At 33.0% G+C, this 17,028-nt stretch overlaps 1 protein-coding gene across 1 annotated transcript; it reads left to right on the plus strand.

The window, feature by feature from the left end:
- The first annotated feature begins 743 nt into the window (after positions 1–743).
- On the plus strand, positions 744–6,318 carry LOC134234091 (uncharacterized). Its single transcript, XM_062716152.1, is given in 10 exon segments — positions 744–931; positions 1,607–1,851; positions 1,945–2,125; positions 2,380–2,465; positions 2,566–2,703; positions 3,092–3,488; positions 3,875–4,130; positions 4,318–4,457; positions 4,560–4,744; positions 4,927–6,318. Coding segments are annotated over 10 exon segments (2,625 nt in total). The 3' UTR covers positions 5,736–6,318.
- Positions 6,319–17,028: the final 10,710 nt, after the last annotated feature.

Below are 17,028 nucleotides of genomic sequence, written 5' to 3' on the forward strand. Positions count from 1 at the left end.
TTTACTACTGATGTTCAATATCAATATCATATACTTATGTACAGTACAATATTAGGTTACCTGTAGTCCCCCTACTGATGTACATTATAGGGTGACCTCTGGTCCCCCAAATGATGTACTATATAGGTATCCCCAGGTCCCCCTATTATGTGCAATAAAAGATTACCTTTGGACCCCTATTGATTTAAAATGTAAGGTGACCTATGATCCCTCTAATGATGTAAAATATAAGGTGACAACTGGTCTCCCTAATGATGTTAAATATAAGGTGGCCTCTGGTCCCCCTACTGATGTACAATGTTAGGTGATCTTTGGTCCCCCTATTGATGTAAAATATTAGGTTAACTCTGGTCACCCTTTATTATTTTCACGTTTCTGCTAATATATTTATTAGAAAGTTGATCTATATAAAGTTATAAATATGATTATTTTGGAGTAAGACAAAGAAAATTGTCTATCATATAAAATTCAATTAATATATAAGGTGACCTGAGGTCTCCGTATTGATGATATCGATGAATTTACTTTTGTGCCTTTAATGCCTGGAGAGTTCCTAGAATGTTTTATTACTACGCAAAAAGAGGAACTATTTGCGGGGGACCCCAGGTCCTAGTTCAGCGTACGTTTTATCCTTCTGCGAGTGTAAACAGTCGTCTGTCAGAAAGAATGACGCGGTGGAAACGACAGGGATTTTCAAAGCAAAATAACAAATACACAAAAAACTCGGAGGTCTTAAAATCCCGATGGAAGTGCGTCCAGGACGACCACAATTATTCACACTCACAGGCCAATCGTCATCTTTCCGACACGATAAACAACGAGGAAACAAGTTCCGAGCAAGTTCCACCGGTATATATGTACCCCACACGTTCAACGATCGTGAAGTTCCCGACACAGCTGGATGCAATGTGTTTGTTCATTCAGATTCTGGGTAAGTTACTTGAATATGGCCATGCCTGTGATCTAATATATCTGCGTTCAAGATGATTATTTAATATAACCTGCAATTACATATTTTGGGTGAATACACACACTGCACTATGCATGACGTACAAAAACGGATACGAGCAATACATTCCCAATTTTAATTTCACACACTCCTGCCTTATGCAAAGTAACACAAAAAATATGTTGAAATAAAACAGTCTTACATTTTCCCCAGAGAAATGATTCAGGGAGAAAGAGTTCATGAGTTTCTGACAATTAATTAATCAATAATGTTGCTGTGATGCATTATATCATAGAGCTTGTATCTAATACATGTAGTCTTATTGTAGATGTACATGTAAGTCCGACTACAAACAGGCCTTAGTACTGGCCTAATATGTGTATAAAAAGGTGTTTGTAACATGTAAACTCTAAACCTGCAGCTGAAAACAATGCATTCAAACAAATGCATATATTGTAAAATTTTTTAAAAGTAAATTCCAATTTTTTAAAAATTGATTTGAAATGGTTATGATTTTAAATTCTGTGCAAATTCTAAATGATATTTATTATAGGCCTAGTACTGAACTAGTGAATTGAAATCTTGTAGATATTGAATTTTGTAATTCATTAAGCCTAATATAAACAGATTTATTAGATATGTAAATTTTTATGTTAGATATGATTCATCATGGAGAGAAGGAAGGAGGGTGGTGGAGCTTGGGGTTCTGGCCGACGGACTGTCTGGATGTAAACAGTGTGGATTGCCACTTCAGTTGTCTCACACCCAAGGAATACGTGATTGTGGCTTAGGAAGCTTTCTTCAGGTTCGCTGTAGAAATTTATGGTGTGGACATGTTAATGTGATTCCAACTGGAAAACGCCATGGTCGCATATGGGATGCAAATACTAAATTAGCTACAGGTATGAATGTTGCATGCAATTTAAAAGTATGTTTCCAAATTTAATAAATTAATTTTCTTTAACAAGTAACAATTTTTTTTTACAATCCAATAGGAATGATCCATACTGGCATTGGCCCAGCTCAAGTAAATGACCTGTTAACATCTTTAAACATCCCTGCTGTGAGTACAAAGACCATCCAGAATAGACAAACAGAGACAGGGCTGGCCATTGAAAAAGTTGCTGAAGACACCATCCATCAGGTCTTACAAGATGAAATTCAAGCAACAGTTGAGTGAGTACATTGTTTAATGTATTACATGTATACATCTATAAAAAGTGATGGTATATCAATACGTGACACAATACCGATTTCAGTATTTCCTCACAAAACTAATTTTTGCATTTTATCATAATCAGTATCTCAAAATAATTTGTATCAATAATAGGAGTAATAATAATAGGAGTTATAAAAATAGGAGTTATATAGTAATATCAATAAAATAATTAAAATAAAACCCAAAAAAAAGACATTAATTTATTTTTCAGAACTGAAGGAACTGAAGAATTAACAGTGAGTGTTGATGCTGGATGGCAGAAGAGGGGTAGTGGTCACTCATTCGATAGCTTATCGGGTAAGTAAAACTAGCTGCCAGAGTGTCATTTCTGCAACTCACATGATATGAGAGGTCAAAGTAATAATTTTACCTTTACTCCTTTTCATTTTAATTGAAGGACACTGCTCAATGATTGGTGAGCACACTGGCAAAATAATTGGCTATGAAGTTTGTAGCAAGACATGCAGGATCTGTGAAAGTGCCAAACGAAGTGGGAAAGAAGCCAAGGAGCATGACTGCAGACAGAATTGGCAAGGTATCAGATAATTCAATTGAAATGAGTGGTTTAAATTTGAATTTAAGAATAGGTTTTAATTGTCATCTTTTGATTTATATGTATGTCTACATATTGCTGCTATCAATTTCTTCTTGTATGTATTTCTCTTTACTTATATGTACTGATTGGCCCCAAAATGGTATTAATAAATCTTATCTTTATATCTATGATTGTGGGTTTTTTTTAGAATAGAATGAATGAACACTTACTGAACTGCTAAATTATAGCAATTTTTTGAAACTGAGAAATGGACATGTACATATTTGAATTTAATTTTCAAATGTAAAATTGGTCTTCTATAAAAAGTTTTTAATTTTGTTAAATTTTAAAAATCAGTTTTTATTTAAATTTGTTTTTGATTTTTTAGGAAGTTCTAAATCTATGGAACCAAGCATGGTTATTAGTATGGTGGAGAAAAAACTGGACAAAGGAGTAAAGGTGTCCACTGTTATAGCTGATGATGACACCACCACCATTTCTCGCCTGAAAAAGAGTGTGAATCCAAATATTAAAAAAAAGTGTGACAAGAACCACATTAGGAAAAATTTTTCCTCAAGTCTATATGCTTTGCAGAAAAAGCACAAGTCACTGTCTTCAAAGGTTATCCGCTATCTTAAAAAATGCTTTAATTATTTACTAGCACAAAACCAGGGAAACCCAAGAGGAATAGAAAAAGCGCTTGATGCCCTCTGTAACCACCCTTTCGGAAACCATGAGTCATGCAGCGATTCCTGGTGTCAGCATGTCAACAATCCGAAGCAAAGGTAGAATAATCATAAATATTACTAATTTGTCAGACATACTGTATGTGTACTAAAAAAAGCAGGCTTCATATTTAAGCGGGTATGGCGCAGACAATGATGCGCTAATTCATGAATATATATACTGCTAAGATATCATTGAAATATACAAAACACTGCACGGACATAAGTAGTGCGAATTCATGAATATAACTCCATACCCAGTGACTGCACTATATACTTTGAATACATCAAATTAAGTACATGCACAATAACTAGGATGTAATTCACAATCAATTTGAACAAATTAATATATTTATAAACATTTATCTTATTTTGTTCAAGCTTTATTTTTTACACTTCTTAATCCTGATTTAATTGATTCAATTTATGTTCAAAATAAATTAAAGGTACACTTCCTTGCCTTATGGAAAGCCATTAAAAGACTCGGCCCTTCAAGATTCTCTACATTCGTTATGCAACCAATGGAAGCAGAACAGCTGTAAGATTTCCAGTCTGGGAAGCACCCAACCAAATGAGTCCTTCAATAGGACTGTGTCACTGAAAGCTCCGAAAAACCGCTACTTTAGCGGCTCAGCTAGCTTAAACTACAGAGTAGCAGCATCTGTGGCAGAAAAAAACTCCGGAGCATCTTATCTTGTTGCTGTGAGTATATTATATATACCGGTTGATTGTAAATTCATATTAAAAAAAAAAAAAAAAAAAAAAAAAAAATAATAAAGAATAATAATAATCATAAATTTTTTAAATCATAATATAATAAATGTGTACAAGCAATTTTTGTAATTAACATTCCCTCTTTTAATGTTTAATGTTTTTTCTGTTGTAATAGGTAAACAAAAAGATCGGGTTATCTCCAGGAAGGTTTACGAGAAAGTTGTGCTACCTCAGGGAATCCCAGACCAGGAAGAGAAAGGCGATTGCCAAAACTAAGGAGGCCAAGAGAAGAAGACGTGAGCTGAAGGCCAGGAGGTAATGTAAAATAACCTCACATGAATGATTCTGGTAATCAGTTTGGTTTATTGCAATACATGAATTTATATTAGACTAAGCATTTATTCTCAATTCTTAAAGATCCTTGAGTACAACTAGAAAAGAAATTCATGAAGGATCCACATATGAATCTGGAATAGGGTTAGCTCCTCAGCAAGATAACATCATTACAGAAATTCCAGTCCCATGCCCAAGGCCACAGATGGAAACAGTTGATGTTGAAAATCATACACTTATCTTATTTGATTTAGAAACTACAGGATTAGGTAATGATCTAATAGTTTTTATCTGATATTTAGGCATGCCATGTATGGTGAAATTTATTCTGTATAATTAAATAGCAGTAAATATACTTCACTAAGTACTATTAATGTCTGTTGGCCTGGAGAGAATATATTTACTTGTTCAAACATAAACTGGTACGCTAAACATTAATATTTTCTTTTAGCTTGCACTTCTCATATTGTTCAGTTGGCAGCGGTACAGAAAGAGGATAGATTTTCTTCATACGTTATCCCTAAGAGACCCATAACGCCGACAGCTTCCGAAATAACAGGACTCACTGTTAGGAATGGGAAACTTTACCATAACAACAAAGAAGTGGGAGGCATTTCTCTGGTGGCTGCATTGGATTCTTTCTTGAAATTTCTTGAAAAGTACAACAACATTATTTTAGTTGGACACAATGTAAAGGTTTTTGATTGTCCAGTGCTTTTTCGAGCTCTTGAATCATGTTCAATGTTACCAAGATTTTCAAGAAAAGTGAAGGGGTTTATTGATACAAAGCTTTTGTTTCGAATATCTCATCCAAACCTGAGCTCTTATAGCCAGCAAAATCTTGTAGAAAGTCTACTTGCATGTTGATATGAAGCACATAATGCCCTTGAAGATGTTTTAGTGTTGCAAAAGTTGCTGGAATTGGTGAATTTATCAGATGAAAAGCATAAAGGTGCTACGTTTTCACTTGATTATGCAATGAATGTACTGTCTTACCAAAAGGAAGTTGACAAAAATTTTCCTTCCTTACAAATTCTTGTTCAGAAAAAGGTGTTGAGTGTGTGTATTGCTAAAAGAATAGCTGGAAGTGGGTTGGATTTTGATAGTTTGAGACTAGCTTACTCTAGAGATCAGAATGGTATCCATGCATTGTTTACTGAAGTCTGTAGCAACAGTTCTGTGAGCATGGTGAGGGTGACAAAGTCAAACAAAATTATTGAGGCTGTGAACTCTTTTTTTCTGTCATTAAATGAAAGTTAAATATATTATAATGTGCATTGTATTATTTAAATGAAAGCATATTCAATGTTATTAATTTATTTTCATCAGTATTTTTTAAATACAAAATTAGCAAGTTTATAATCTTTCAGTTTTTAGCTCACCTGAGCCGAAGGCTCAAGTGAGCTTTTCTGATCACATTTTGTCCGGCGTCCGTCTGTCCGTCTGTCTGTCTAGCTGTCCGTCTGTCCGTAAACTTTTCACATTTTCGACTTCTTCTCAAGAACCACTGGGCCAATTTCAACCAAACTTGGCACAAAGCATCTTTGGGTGAAGGGGATTCAAGTTTGTTCAAATGAAGGGCCACGCCCTTTTCCAAGGGGAGATAATCATGAATTTGTTAAAAATTAATGGCATTTTTAAAAAATCTTCTTCTCCAGAACCGCTGGGCCAGGAAAGATGAAACTCATGTGGAATCATCCTCAGGTAGTGTAGATTCAAGTTTGTTCAAATCATGACCCCCGGGGCAAGGGTGGGGCCAAAATAGCCGACCCAAGTTTTACTTGGGAATATATAGGAAAAATCTTTAAAAATCTTCTTCTCCAGAACCACTGGGCCAGGAAAGACGAAACCCATGTGGAATCATTCCCAGGTAAATTCAAGTTTGTTCAAATCATGACCCCCGGGGCAAGGGTGGGGCCAAAATGGCCGACCCTAGTTTTACATAGGAATATATAGGAAAAATCTTTAGAAAATCTTCTTCTCCAGAACCACTGGACCAGGAAAGATGAAACTCATGTGGAATCATCCTCAGGTGGAGTAGATTTAAGTTTGTTCAAATCATGACCCCCGGGGCAAAGGTGGGGCCAAAATGGCCGACCCAAGTTTTACATAGGAATATATAGGAAAAATCTTTAAAAATCTTCTTCTCCAGAACCACTGGGCCAGGAAAGATGAAACTCATGTGGAATCATCCTGAGGTAGTGTAGATTCAGATTTGTTCAAATCATGACCCCCGGGGCAAGGGTGGGGCCAAAATGGCCGACCCTAGTGTTACATAGGAATATATTAGAAAAATCTTTAAAAATCTTCTTCTCAAGAACCACTGGGCCAGGAAAGATGAAACTCAGGTGGAATCATCCTCAGTGTAAATTCATATTTGTTCAAATCATGACCCCCCGGGGCAAGGGTGGGGCCAAAATGGCCAACACAAGTTTTACATAGGAATATATAGGAAAAATCTTTAAAAATCTTCTTCTCCAGAACCACTGGACCAGGAAAGATGAAACTCATGTGGAATCATCCTCAGGTAGTGCAGATTCAAGTTTGCTCAAATCATGACCCCAGGGGCAAGGGTGGGGCCAAAATGGCCGACCCTAGTTTTACATAGGAATATATAGGAAAAATCTTTAAAAATCTTCTTCTCCAGAACCACTGGGCCAGGAAAGATGAAACTCATGTGGAATCATCCTCAGGTAGTGTAGATTCAATTTTGTTCAAATCATGACCCCCGGGGCAAGGGTGGGGCCAAAATGGCCGACCCTAGTTTTACATAGGAATATATAGGAAAAATCTTTAAAAATCTTCTTCTCAAGAACCACTGAGCCAGGAAAGATGAAACTCATGTGGAATCATCCTCAGGTAGTGCAGATTCAAGTTTGTTCAAATCATGACCCCCGGGGCTAGGGTGGGGCCAAAATGGCAGACCCAAGTTTTACATAAGGATATATAGGGAAACCTTTTAAAATCTTTTCAAGTACTTCAAAGCTTAATATGATTAGTGATTTTTATATGGAATTATCCTCAGGTAGTGTAGATTCTAGTTTGTTCAAATGATGACCGCCTGGAGGGGGGGGGGGGGAGGGGAGTAAATTCAAGCCCGATGTGCTCAGGTGAGCACTGTGGCCCCTGGGCCTCTTGTTTTTATACCCCCCCAAAAAAGATTCTTTGAATGCATATATGTTTTGAAGAAAATTAAGATGTATGTTATTGTATGCAACAATCTTAAAAAGTATAGCTTGTTCTCATCAGTATGTATTTTTGATGTATGCTATTAAATAACAGAGTACCAAATGCATATTCATCTTACAATTATATTTTATACATCATGTACATGTATTTTATACTGACATGTACATGTACAATGTACAATGTAGTTCGTGATTGAGACTTGCCTAACGTTGTATGATATAACCTCACAAAGAGGTAATAGATTGATTATGTAATTGTGCAAAGCTAATTTATTTCCCTGCCTCAAATTAAGGTATAGCTAGACTGTTATAACGATTAGATATTTGTTGTAAGATATTTTACACTTTTAAAATCCATTATCTTGTAAGATGTGATAAGGTTATCATATTATTATAACATGTTAAAATTTATTTATGTGTATATATTTTTTTAAAATATAACATTTTAACAGATGTAGTACAATATATCTCTGAAAAAACATGTACAGTATAAATATTTCATTACATTTTCAATATTCATCAAAAAATATGTATCAAAATGTAGTTGAACAAAATATTGCATTTATTGATCAAAGTATGACAGAGGAAATTCTGATTAAAATTTTTGGATGTAATGAAAACCAAAGCCTTTTTTTTTTGTTGTTATATTTACAAAACTATATTTTTCTGATAACGTGATGCATTTGAAAATCTTATTTGGTTAAAAAATTATAAATATTTTTTTATATTTTATTTAACTACAAAATTTAGTGGATTGGCACTGTGAAAAAAAAAAGTGAAAATTTTTCAAGTCAAAATTTCTGAAAAATTTGACCATTGACCCCATATTCATTTTATACCAATATAATAAAGAGAATTTAAGTCTTCAATAAGTATGATTTATTTATTTTTCCTATCAGTGGGATTTTTTTAATTTATTGATGAAAAACTGGTTGAATTTTGAAAATGACAGAGGAAATTCGGACTTCATTATTTTTTAATTTGTTGGCCCAAATCTGAAAATTATTTGGTAATTAGCAACCCTTACTATTATATAATACACTTTATATACTAAAAGATTTCTGATACTCTTCATATTTTGCTTGAAAAGGAAAAAATGGCCATAGTGTTGAATTTGGGGGAATTTTCCGGGAAATCTTGGGTGGCCAATAGCAAAAAAAGTAGGTCATTGACCTATATATTTCAAAGTGAAAAATGACACTACTGATTGGGGTCTATAACATACTTTTTATGGTTTGTCATTCCTATCAGTGGAATTTTTTTAATTTCTGAGTAAAGCTATACCTTAAATGCCTTTTCGTGTATTTACAATAAAAAAAAATATATTTCATTGTCAAGTTAAAAAATGTTTAACCCTTATTAAACCTTATGAAACTAGTGTTCTTGGTGAAATGTTATTTATTCTCAATAGTTGTACAATTATGGTTGGGATCGGTTTAATTTTGTTCGGGATTGGCCAAAATTTAAAAACAAATTCTCTAAAATTTAGCCATTTCGTTTCAGTTTCTGTTATAAATATGATTGACGAACATGTTCTTCCCATTTGTGACTGGTTTTAAGAAGATTTTAACCACAATTTAAAATAAAATATTCACAAATTCTGTTTTTATTTTCATAAAAAAATTTTATTTAAAAAATTCAATATCTATACGGCTTTTCTTATCATATTTTATTGGGTATTCATGTGCTGCACTCATTTACAGCAAAATGTTTAGAAGAGGGATATGGAGATAACGAACAGTATTCAATCTAAAGTCCATAAAACAATACAATACAAGAGCAGAGCAAACACGGACCTCCGAAACATGAGAGGTGGGATCAGGTGCCATGGAGGAATGAGCATCAACTGCTGACCAGTCCTACCCGCCGTGTGCTCATCGTCATGATCGTAAATCCAATATATATATAAAGTAGTTCAAATTCATTTTGGCTCGGTGGAATACTAAAAATATTCAAAACTTACATATGATTTTGAAGAATTTCTTCCTTAGCATGAGTATAAGTAGGATTACCTTAAGTTCTTCTAAAATACAATTTATATAATGAGCCTTACAAACGAAGACAATGTTGTTTCCTGCTTTGTCGGCATGGACCAGTACGTAATAATCATGTAATCTGTTTTTTTCACTTCTGGTTTATTGAACAAGGAAGGATAGATGGTTTCATTTTGCCCCTCAGTCTTCTAATACGCGACTTTCACATAGATCTTGTACATTTTATCCAATCTTACAAAAAAAATCATATAAAATGATTGAGAGCTAATGTCGGTTTTTCTATGCTGAAACCATAGCTTAAAAGGTTTGACTGAAAGATCAATAAAATTAAACGTTGGATTGGCACTCCTCCTTAAGAACTCTTGATTTTACTTTTATGAATATGTACGACATAATTTGAGTAACGAATTGGCGATTTAAAAAAAAAATATGAATATATTTTTTGTAATTATAATGAATATTGATTCAGTTGCAGATTTTATCACCAAAAAGCCGTGAAATGTTAGTGTTTCGCATAAACTCTGCAACACAGTAAAATTCCAAACAATGGGGAAGCAAGAAGGCCCGTGAAAAGTATCAGAAAATAGAACAAGATGTGTTTGTTAAACACTATGCACCAGGCGACAACAAAGCTCCAAAAAGCTGTTTTTAACATATAGGTCACAGTCAAGGTCACAAGGTCATTGATCTTGGCATCATTTGAAAGGGCTTAATTAGTTGAGTATACATACCAAATATGAATGCTTTATCTCTTATGGTTCAAAAGTAAAAGAGAAGGTTAAAGTTGACAAACAGATAAACAGACAAACAGACAGGACCAAAACAACATAAGCCTTGGATCTATTGATCCAGGGGGCATAAAAATTAAGTCACCACCTAACCAGATGAAACACACAATGTTTGCATCTATACCTCTGTCATCAGAGTCTATGATTTTAAAGTTCAAGGTGTCAACAGGTTTTTTCCTATCATACAAGTCAATAAGAGAGACTCTGGATCAATGAAAGTAATGGAAATCTTGTCCAAACAGATCTATAGAGGAATATAATACGAAAGGTGTAAACCAATGGATCTCAAAGTTACCACACAGTCACAAAGGGCGGTGTGCTTATTTTTACAGATAGAAACAGGAATGCCGTCTACGCCCGGATAAACAAGAATGATGTTATTTTTATTTTCTTTTACACTTCAATCTTGTATTACTTGGCATACACGCATCACACATCAACAGGAACTTAATAGTGGGAATGATAAATCAAAGTACTGAAAGTGCTGGAAAGCACTAATCATCATCAGAATTATTTTGAATTTCCCGTTGCATTGAATTTTCAGGAATGTGTTGACAGTGCGACAGCGCTAGGGTCAGCACAATTGTTTGATACATGATCATATATGTGGGTCCTGAAAACTTACCGTTGGGATAAAAAATTTAACATTGTCTTATGCTTTAAAGCATTTCTTTTTTCATTTTCTTCGTTAAAAGCCCCGTTGGGATCCGGGTTAGAATAGGTCCTCAGTACCCCCTTGCTTGTCGTAAAAGGCCACTAAATGGGACGATCCTTCGGATGAGACCATAAAAACCGAGGCCCCGTGTCACAGCAGGTGTGGCACGATAAAGATCCCTCCCTGCTCAAAGGCCGTAAGTGACTAGCATAGGCCTAAATTTACAGCCCTTCACCGGCAATGGTGACGTCTCCATATCAGTGAAATATTTTGGAGCGGGACGTTAAACAGTATACAATCAATCAATCAATCCATATTTATAAAAATTATCGAAGATTTAGAACATCAAAAACGGGGCCACTGAGCACCTTCAAAACTGAGTAATTTACTTATTTTCGCTTTAAAGTAACTTTAGCCATACCTCTAATAAATGGATCTGAAATGAAAGTTAGATGTTTGGTGTAAGTTTTACTGTATTACTTAAGATGCTATCTGGTAATGTAATATACACTACGTTTTAAAGATATCATTTACTTAATACATATGGACCCGATTAAAAATGGCAAAACCCATGACCTTGGAGGACGTTACGGGTCAAAAGGGTTAGGAACGTTACTAAACGTGATATGCGTTTCACTGCTGGGGAACTAATAGAGATACATGTACGTGGAAAAGTATTTGAAAACACTGACAACCTAGTTCAATTTATTCGTACGATTGTTAGCAATCTAGGTGTTAAGTGTTATGAATACGTTTTTATGAATGGAGAAGTAGCTACAATGTACAATCTGTGTATGAAATAAAAAAGCAGAGTAACCCTTAGCAAAATCAAATTGATTGAATTTTGATTTATTTTGTAGTTGTTTTCTGAGCATTGGATTTTCATTGTTTTTTGATTTGCAAAGAAATCAACTGTGCCTCCTTGCTAAATTGTATGGGAAAAAAGCATTGAAATAGCATTGAACATTGGATTTTGATTTATTTTGCATTGACTTTTGATTGAAAATGGCTGGATTTTTGCGAAATATGTAAATGAGATGAAGGATTAATTTGACATCACGGAAAAATGCAAAATCAATGCAAAACAAATGAAATACAGTATGAAGCATTTATTTGATGTCACTAAGCATTATTGTGACATCACAGAAAAATGTTAAAGTAATACATATAAAAACATTTAAGTGATGTTATGAAACTTGAGAAGTAACATAGAATAAATACATATGGTAACAAACAATATCCAGCATCATGCTCAATGCAAACATTATTACATGTACTAATAATTAATCCATCACATGCATCTTTACCAAAATGTTGAATACTTAACTTAAAAATTCACCAGTACAGTTATAAATTCAAGTAAATGAATTACTAACTTCCTATTAATTAAATGTTACACATGAATGTGTGTGAGACATGAATAACACCCAAAAATCACTGACACAATAACAATATAGTTCCATACATTAATCACATATCACAAAGGCACAATTTGAAGTACGTATACACTTCCTTGAATTCCATTTCTATTTTACTCAGCAAATAAGTTTCTCACTTTCTGGACTGTTATTGGTAGTTTTTGTGGAACTGCATTATAGTTAAATCTTTTTTTTTCCATTTAACTATAGACTGCTTTAAATTTATTGAACATTTTCGGTGGCACAGGATCTATCTTCAAATTTTTGCACTTGGAGCATGTACATACTCTGAAAAAATAAAAAAAACACATTCAAGATATTTATCATTTGATAAATAAATGAATCTTTTAAATAAAAAAGAAATGAGAGTCAAGACTGCATGGTGTTTCGAGGTTTGGTGCATAATTAGTAATTCTGTAGTGTAGACTAAATAGTTTATAGTTACACTATATATATCTACTCAGCAGTGGACACCAGCAGTGTTGCTTAAACAAAGAGCATAGATTAACTTAATTTGATCAGAAAGCACGTGATGGAAATTAAGCCCCGATCTTTGTTTACATAAGACTTCCTTGGAGAGTGAAATTTAATACTTGGCATGTTCCCATCTCTGAAATTCCACAGAATGTGTAATGATGGGTAAAATAATGCTATAAACAGTGATTAAGAATAAATTTTGAGAAAAAAAGAAATAACTTACTTCCTGAGAAAACAATGTATCCATTATTTGTTTGGAATCTACTTCAACAGCACCATCTTTTCATCACCTTCAATATCACTTGTCTGTCACAAAGTAACACTAGCTGCAAGTCTTCATCATTCTTAGATTCTACACAACTTTTTGCCATAATATGAATAGTTTAGTCCACAGGGAAGAACACAACAAAATGTTTATCATTTCCATCAAAGTACATCATGGCTTCTAGCTTGTCTGGATGCAGCGCCAGCAGAATTTGAAATGGCTGATAAAGTGACGTAGAGTAATCACGTGATTTTTATCAGCCTCTCCCTGGATATGTTTACAGCTGGTCAGCACTAATATAACCAGCAATATACACAGCTGATAAAGCTACCATTTATTTCTGAATCAATGCTTCAGAAAATAAATACAAATTCAATCATGGATTTACCAAAGAGATCACTTCATGTGTAATTTGTTATTGGTATGACATCATATAAATTCAAAATAAATGCAAAATAAATGCATTGAAACAACATTTATTGAAAAAATCAAATTTCAATCATTCCAAAATCAATGGTCTAAAGTTTTTTGAATTGGATTCAATCAAAAATAAATGCATAACCAATGTTCAATGTATTTTCAAGACAAATAAAATCAAAAATCAATGCAAATATAACATTTGTTTTTGCTAAGGGAATTTTAAGAAACTTTCTTCTCGTTGTTTTTTGGCGTTACAAAGTTAGTTAACCATGCTCCGTGATTACAAATCATGCTGCTTTGAAAATTGGTTAACTTGTGTTCTATTTAATAAAATGGAATGAAACTTCACCCTTCCACAAAATAAATGTTTTTATTTACGAAATTGTTTTTCTCTATAACCTTGTAAGAATGATATGACGATGAGGAACATTGACCCTAGTATATTGTATGTCATATAACTTAAGACATAACATATTGAACATCTTTCGTAAATAAGGATATCTGCGTTCGGGGACATATTTTGCATCTTTACTCTCTGGATTAAAAAAACGCAATATATATATATATATATATATATATATATATATATATATATATATATATATATATATATATATATATATATATATATATATATATATATATATATATATATATATATATATATATATATATGTATGTATGTATGTATGTGTGTGTGTGTGTGTGTATATATATATATATATATATATATATATATATATATATATATATATATATATATATATATATATATATATATATATATATATATGGTGTCATCCCATATCTAAAGATACGATGGCTGTTTAAGAAATAATGTCCTCGGTGCTCAGAAAGAAGCAAATGAAGCTTTTCAATGATTTAGTCTTCGTGATAACATTTATTAATCTCTTTTAATTCAAACACATATCCGTAACATTTTTTTTATCCAATTTCTGATTGTTTTAAGAACTTATATTTTGGTATGACCCTTAGTATACTGGAAAATGGCAGATCCAATGATTTCCTGGACCTGTTGTTTCCTGATGAAAGATGTTTTTTTTCAAGTTTGAAAAAAGAAACAAGTCAAAATGTCAAAGGTCAAATATTGTTAATGTAAAAAATAACATTAACTTTTGTTTATCCCGAAAACCCCTTTACTCTTCAGGGCTTGCGAATTTGGACGCTGGCATGAAGAAATTCAATGTAGTGGATTCCTGATTATGGACCCTTCCTCTAATAAACCTTTCGATTTTTTTTAGCAAAAAATGCATTCTAGACTCTTCCAGATATTTGACTGTCTCCCCGAATACGAATTTGAACAACAATACCACTAATGTTTAAGAAAGTTGCATATAAATCTGTCTTTGTGCTCTTGTATACCTTTGCTTTTGTCAGACCTTCGCCGTTTTTATCAAGTACATTCATGGTAAATTTTGTTTTGATGATTTTAAGCAATAGATTCATGTTCCAATATCTGTCTGAATATAAAACAAATGTGGATAATTACAATTACTGATATTTTAAAATAATTGTTAAGACTTTAGTACACGCTGTCGTTTTCACTCATTTTTCAAAGTATAGGGTGACCTTTGAGTACCAAGCTTTTTTTTTTGTTACTGTCAAACGTTTCTTAAAAACAGTGTTTGAAACTATGTGATGAAAAGTCGTCACATCAACTGTTATGAATTCAGTAAAGATTCAATAAATTCAAGTTTAATGTCCTATATATGAAATCTGTATTGTATGTCATACAGTTCAGGACATTATTTATTGAACAGCCCTCGAATTTTCAAAATATGGCAGATTCTAAATTGAAGATGCCAATTTGAACTTACAAACAAATGAAAATCAATACCTACTTCTTATTTATTCTTTAGAGACATTCATGAATTAAATACATTATGGCTTGGCCGAGATCAGGTGCCCATGTTGGTTGCAAATTAAGCAAAAATAAAGTCAAAAGAATTGTACGAGGGTTGTCCCAAAATTCCGTAGACAAGCGTTGTTTTGTAGGAACTCTATGTCATACATTAATGAAACTTCTTAAATATATTAAACAAGCACTTTCTAATAAATCAATGGACAAATATGGATTAACTACACAAATTATTCCAATTTAAAAGACACATTTCATTGTCTGGTGTAGGAAGGCGGCACAATACCCAAAAGTTGAATTAAGATTTGGTATAATATATTTAAAATCCTACAGAAAAAGTAATTACTACAAAATATTTTTCTTATGAAAATGAAAATTCTCAATATTTTTTTATTAACCATATTTTCTCAAATTTGGTATACATGAATTTTATGACGTTTTATCTACATGCCTTGTGGTTGAATACTGAAATTTTGAAAAATGGCGGCTGCGTTGGCCCAGGCGGCGCACTGGATTATGATCAAGTGTTTAGATCCTGAATTCACTCTTACAGAAATGTACCAGTTATAAATGTTTGGTAGACTAAGAAACTTTTTCTCATCTTTAGTATTTAAAATTACTAAAACGGTTTATCTATGTAATATGTGAAACACAGTAACTAAAATAAAAGACAGGGCTAAGAAATGGGCAAGAGTTCCATTGTTCAAATACATTATAGAAAACAGACAAATAGCCCGTAGAAATATGGCGTTTTCAAATATTATTATTTCATACGTGTACATGCATTTCCTTTGTTTACATATTTAATGTTTGATCATATGAAAGTAATTATGTTTTTTTTCATTCATAACTATAACAGTTTCGTTAAATTAAAGATTATTATTCTGGTAATTAAAATATTTTCTCCTAACGTTTGAACCGTCGACATTTGTATTTGACGTTGCAGATTGCTCCGGGTGTTAGAGAACTATATCACTTTAAATGTTATTACTCACAAATTTTCAACATGATAAAACTTCGTAATTTATCTGCTAAGAAGACGTTTAGCCACCCTGATAGGTACATTACAGTACCCGCATCGTTATTCTTTACAGGATACACGAAACGATAAGATACACGCACGATACGATAGGATACACGCACGATACGATAGGATACACGCACGATAGGACAGGATACACGCACGATAGGATAAACGCAAAACACGATAAACGCAAAACACGATACACGCAAAACACGATAAACGCAAAACACGATAGACCTGATAAACGATCTTCACGATAGGATAAACGCAAAACCTGATAGGATTGTTCCAAATTGCGAAACGTTTTCTGACAAGACGAAAAGAATATTTTAAATTAAATTCGAAGATTAAAGATTATTTAAATTAAATAATATTTTAATTTAAATACTTGCAGAGCGACAAATCTAAACAATAAAATACATTAAAATATTATAAAAATAACTTT

The sequence above is a fragment of the Saccostrea cucullata genome, unplaced genomic scaffold (assembly GCF_032062105.1).
Source record: "Saccostrea cucullata isolate Sc308-1 unplaced genomic scaffold, CSIRO_AGI_Scuc_v1 ctg3823, whole genome shotgun sequence".
In the NCBI taxonomy this organism is placed as follows: domain Eukaryota; kingdom Metazoa; phylum Mollusca; class Bivalvia; order Ostreida; family Ostreidae; genus Saccostrea; species Saccostrea cuccullata.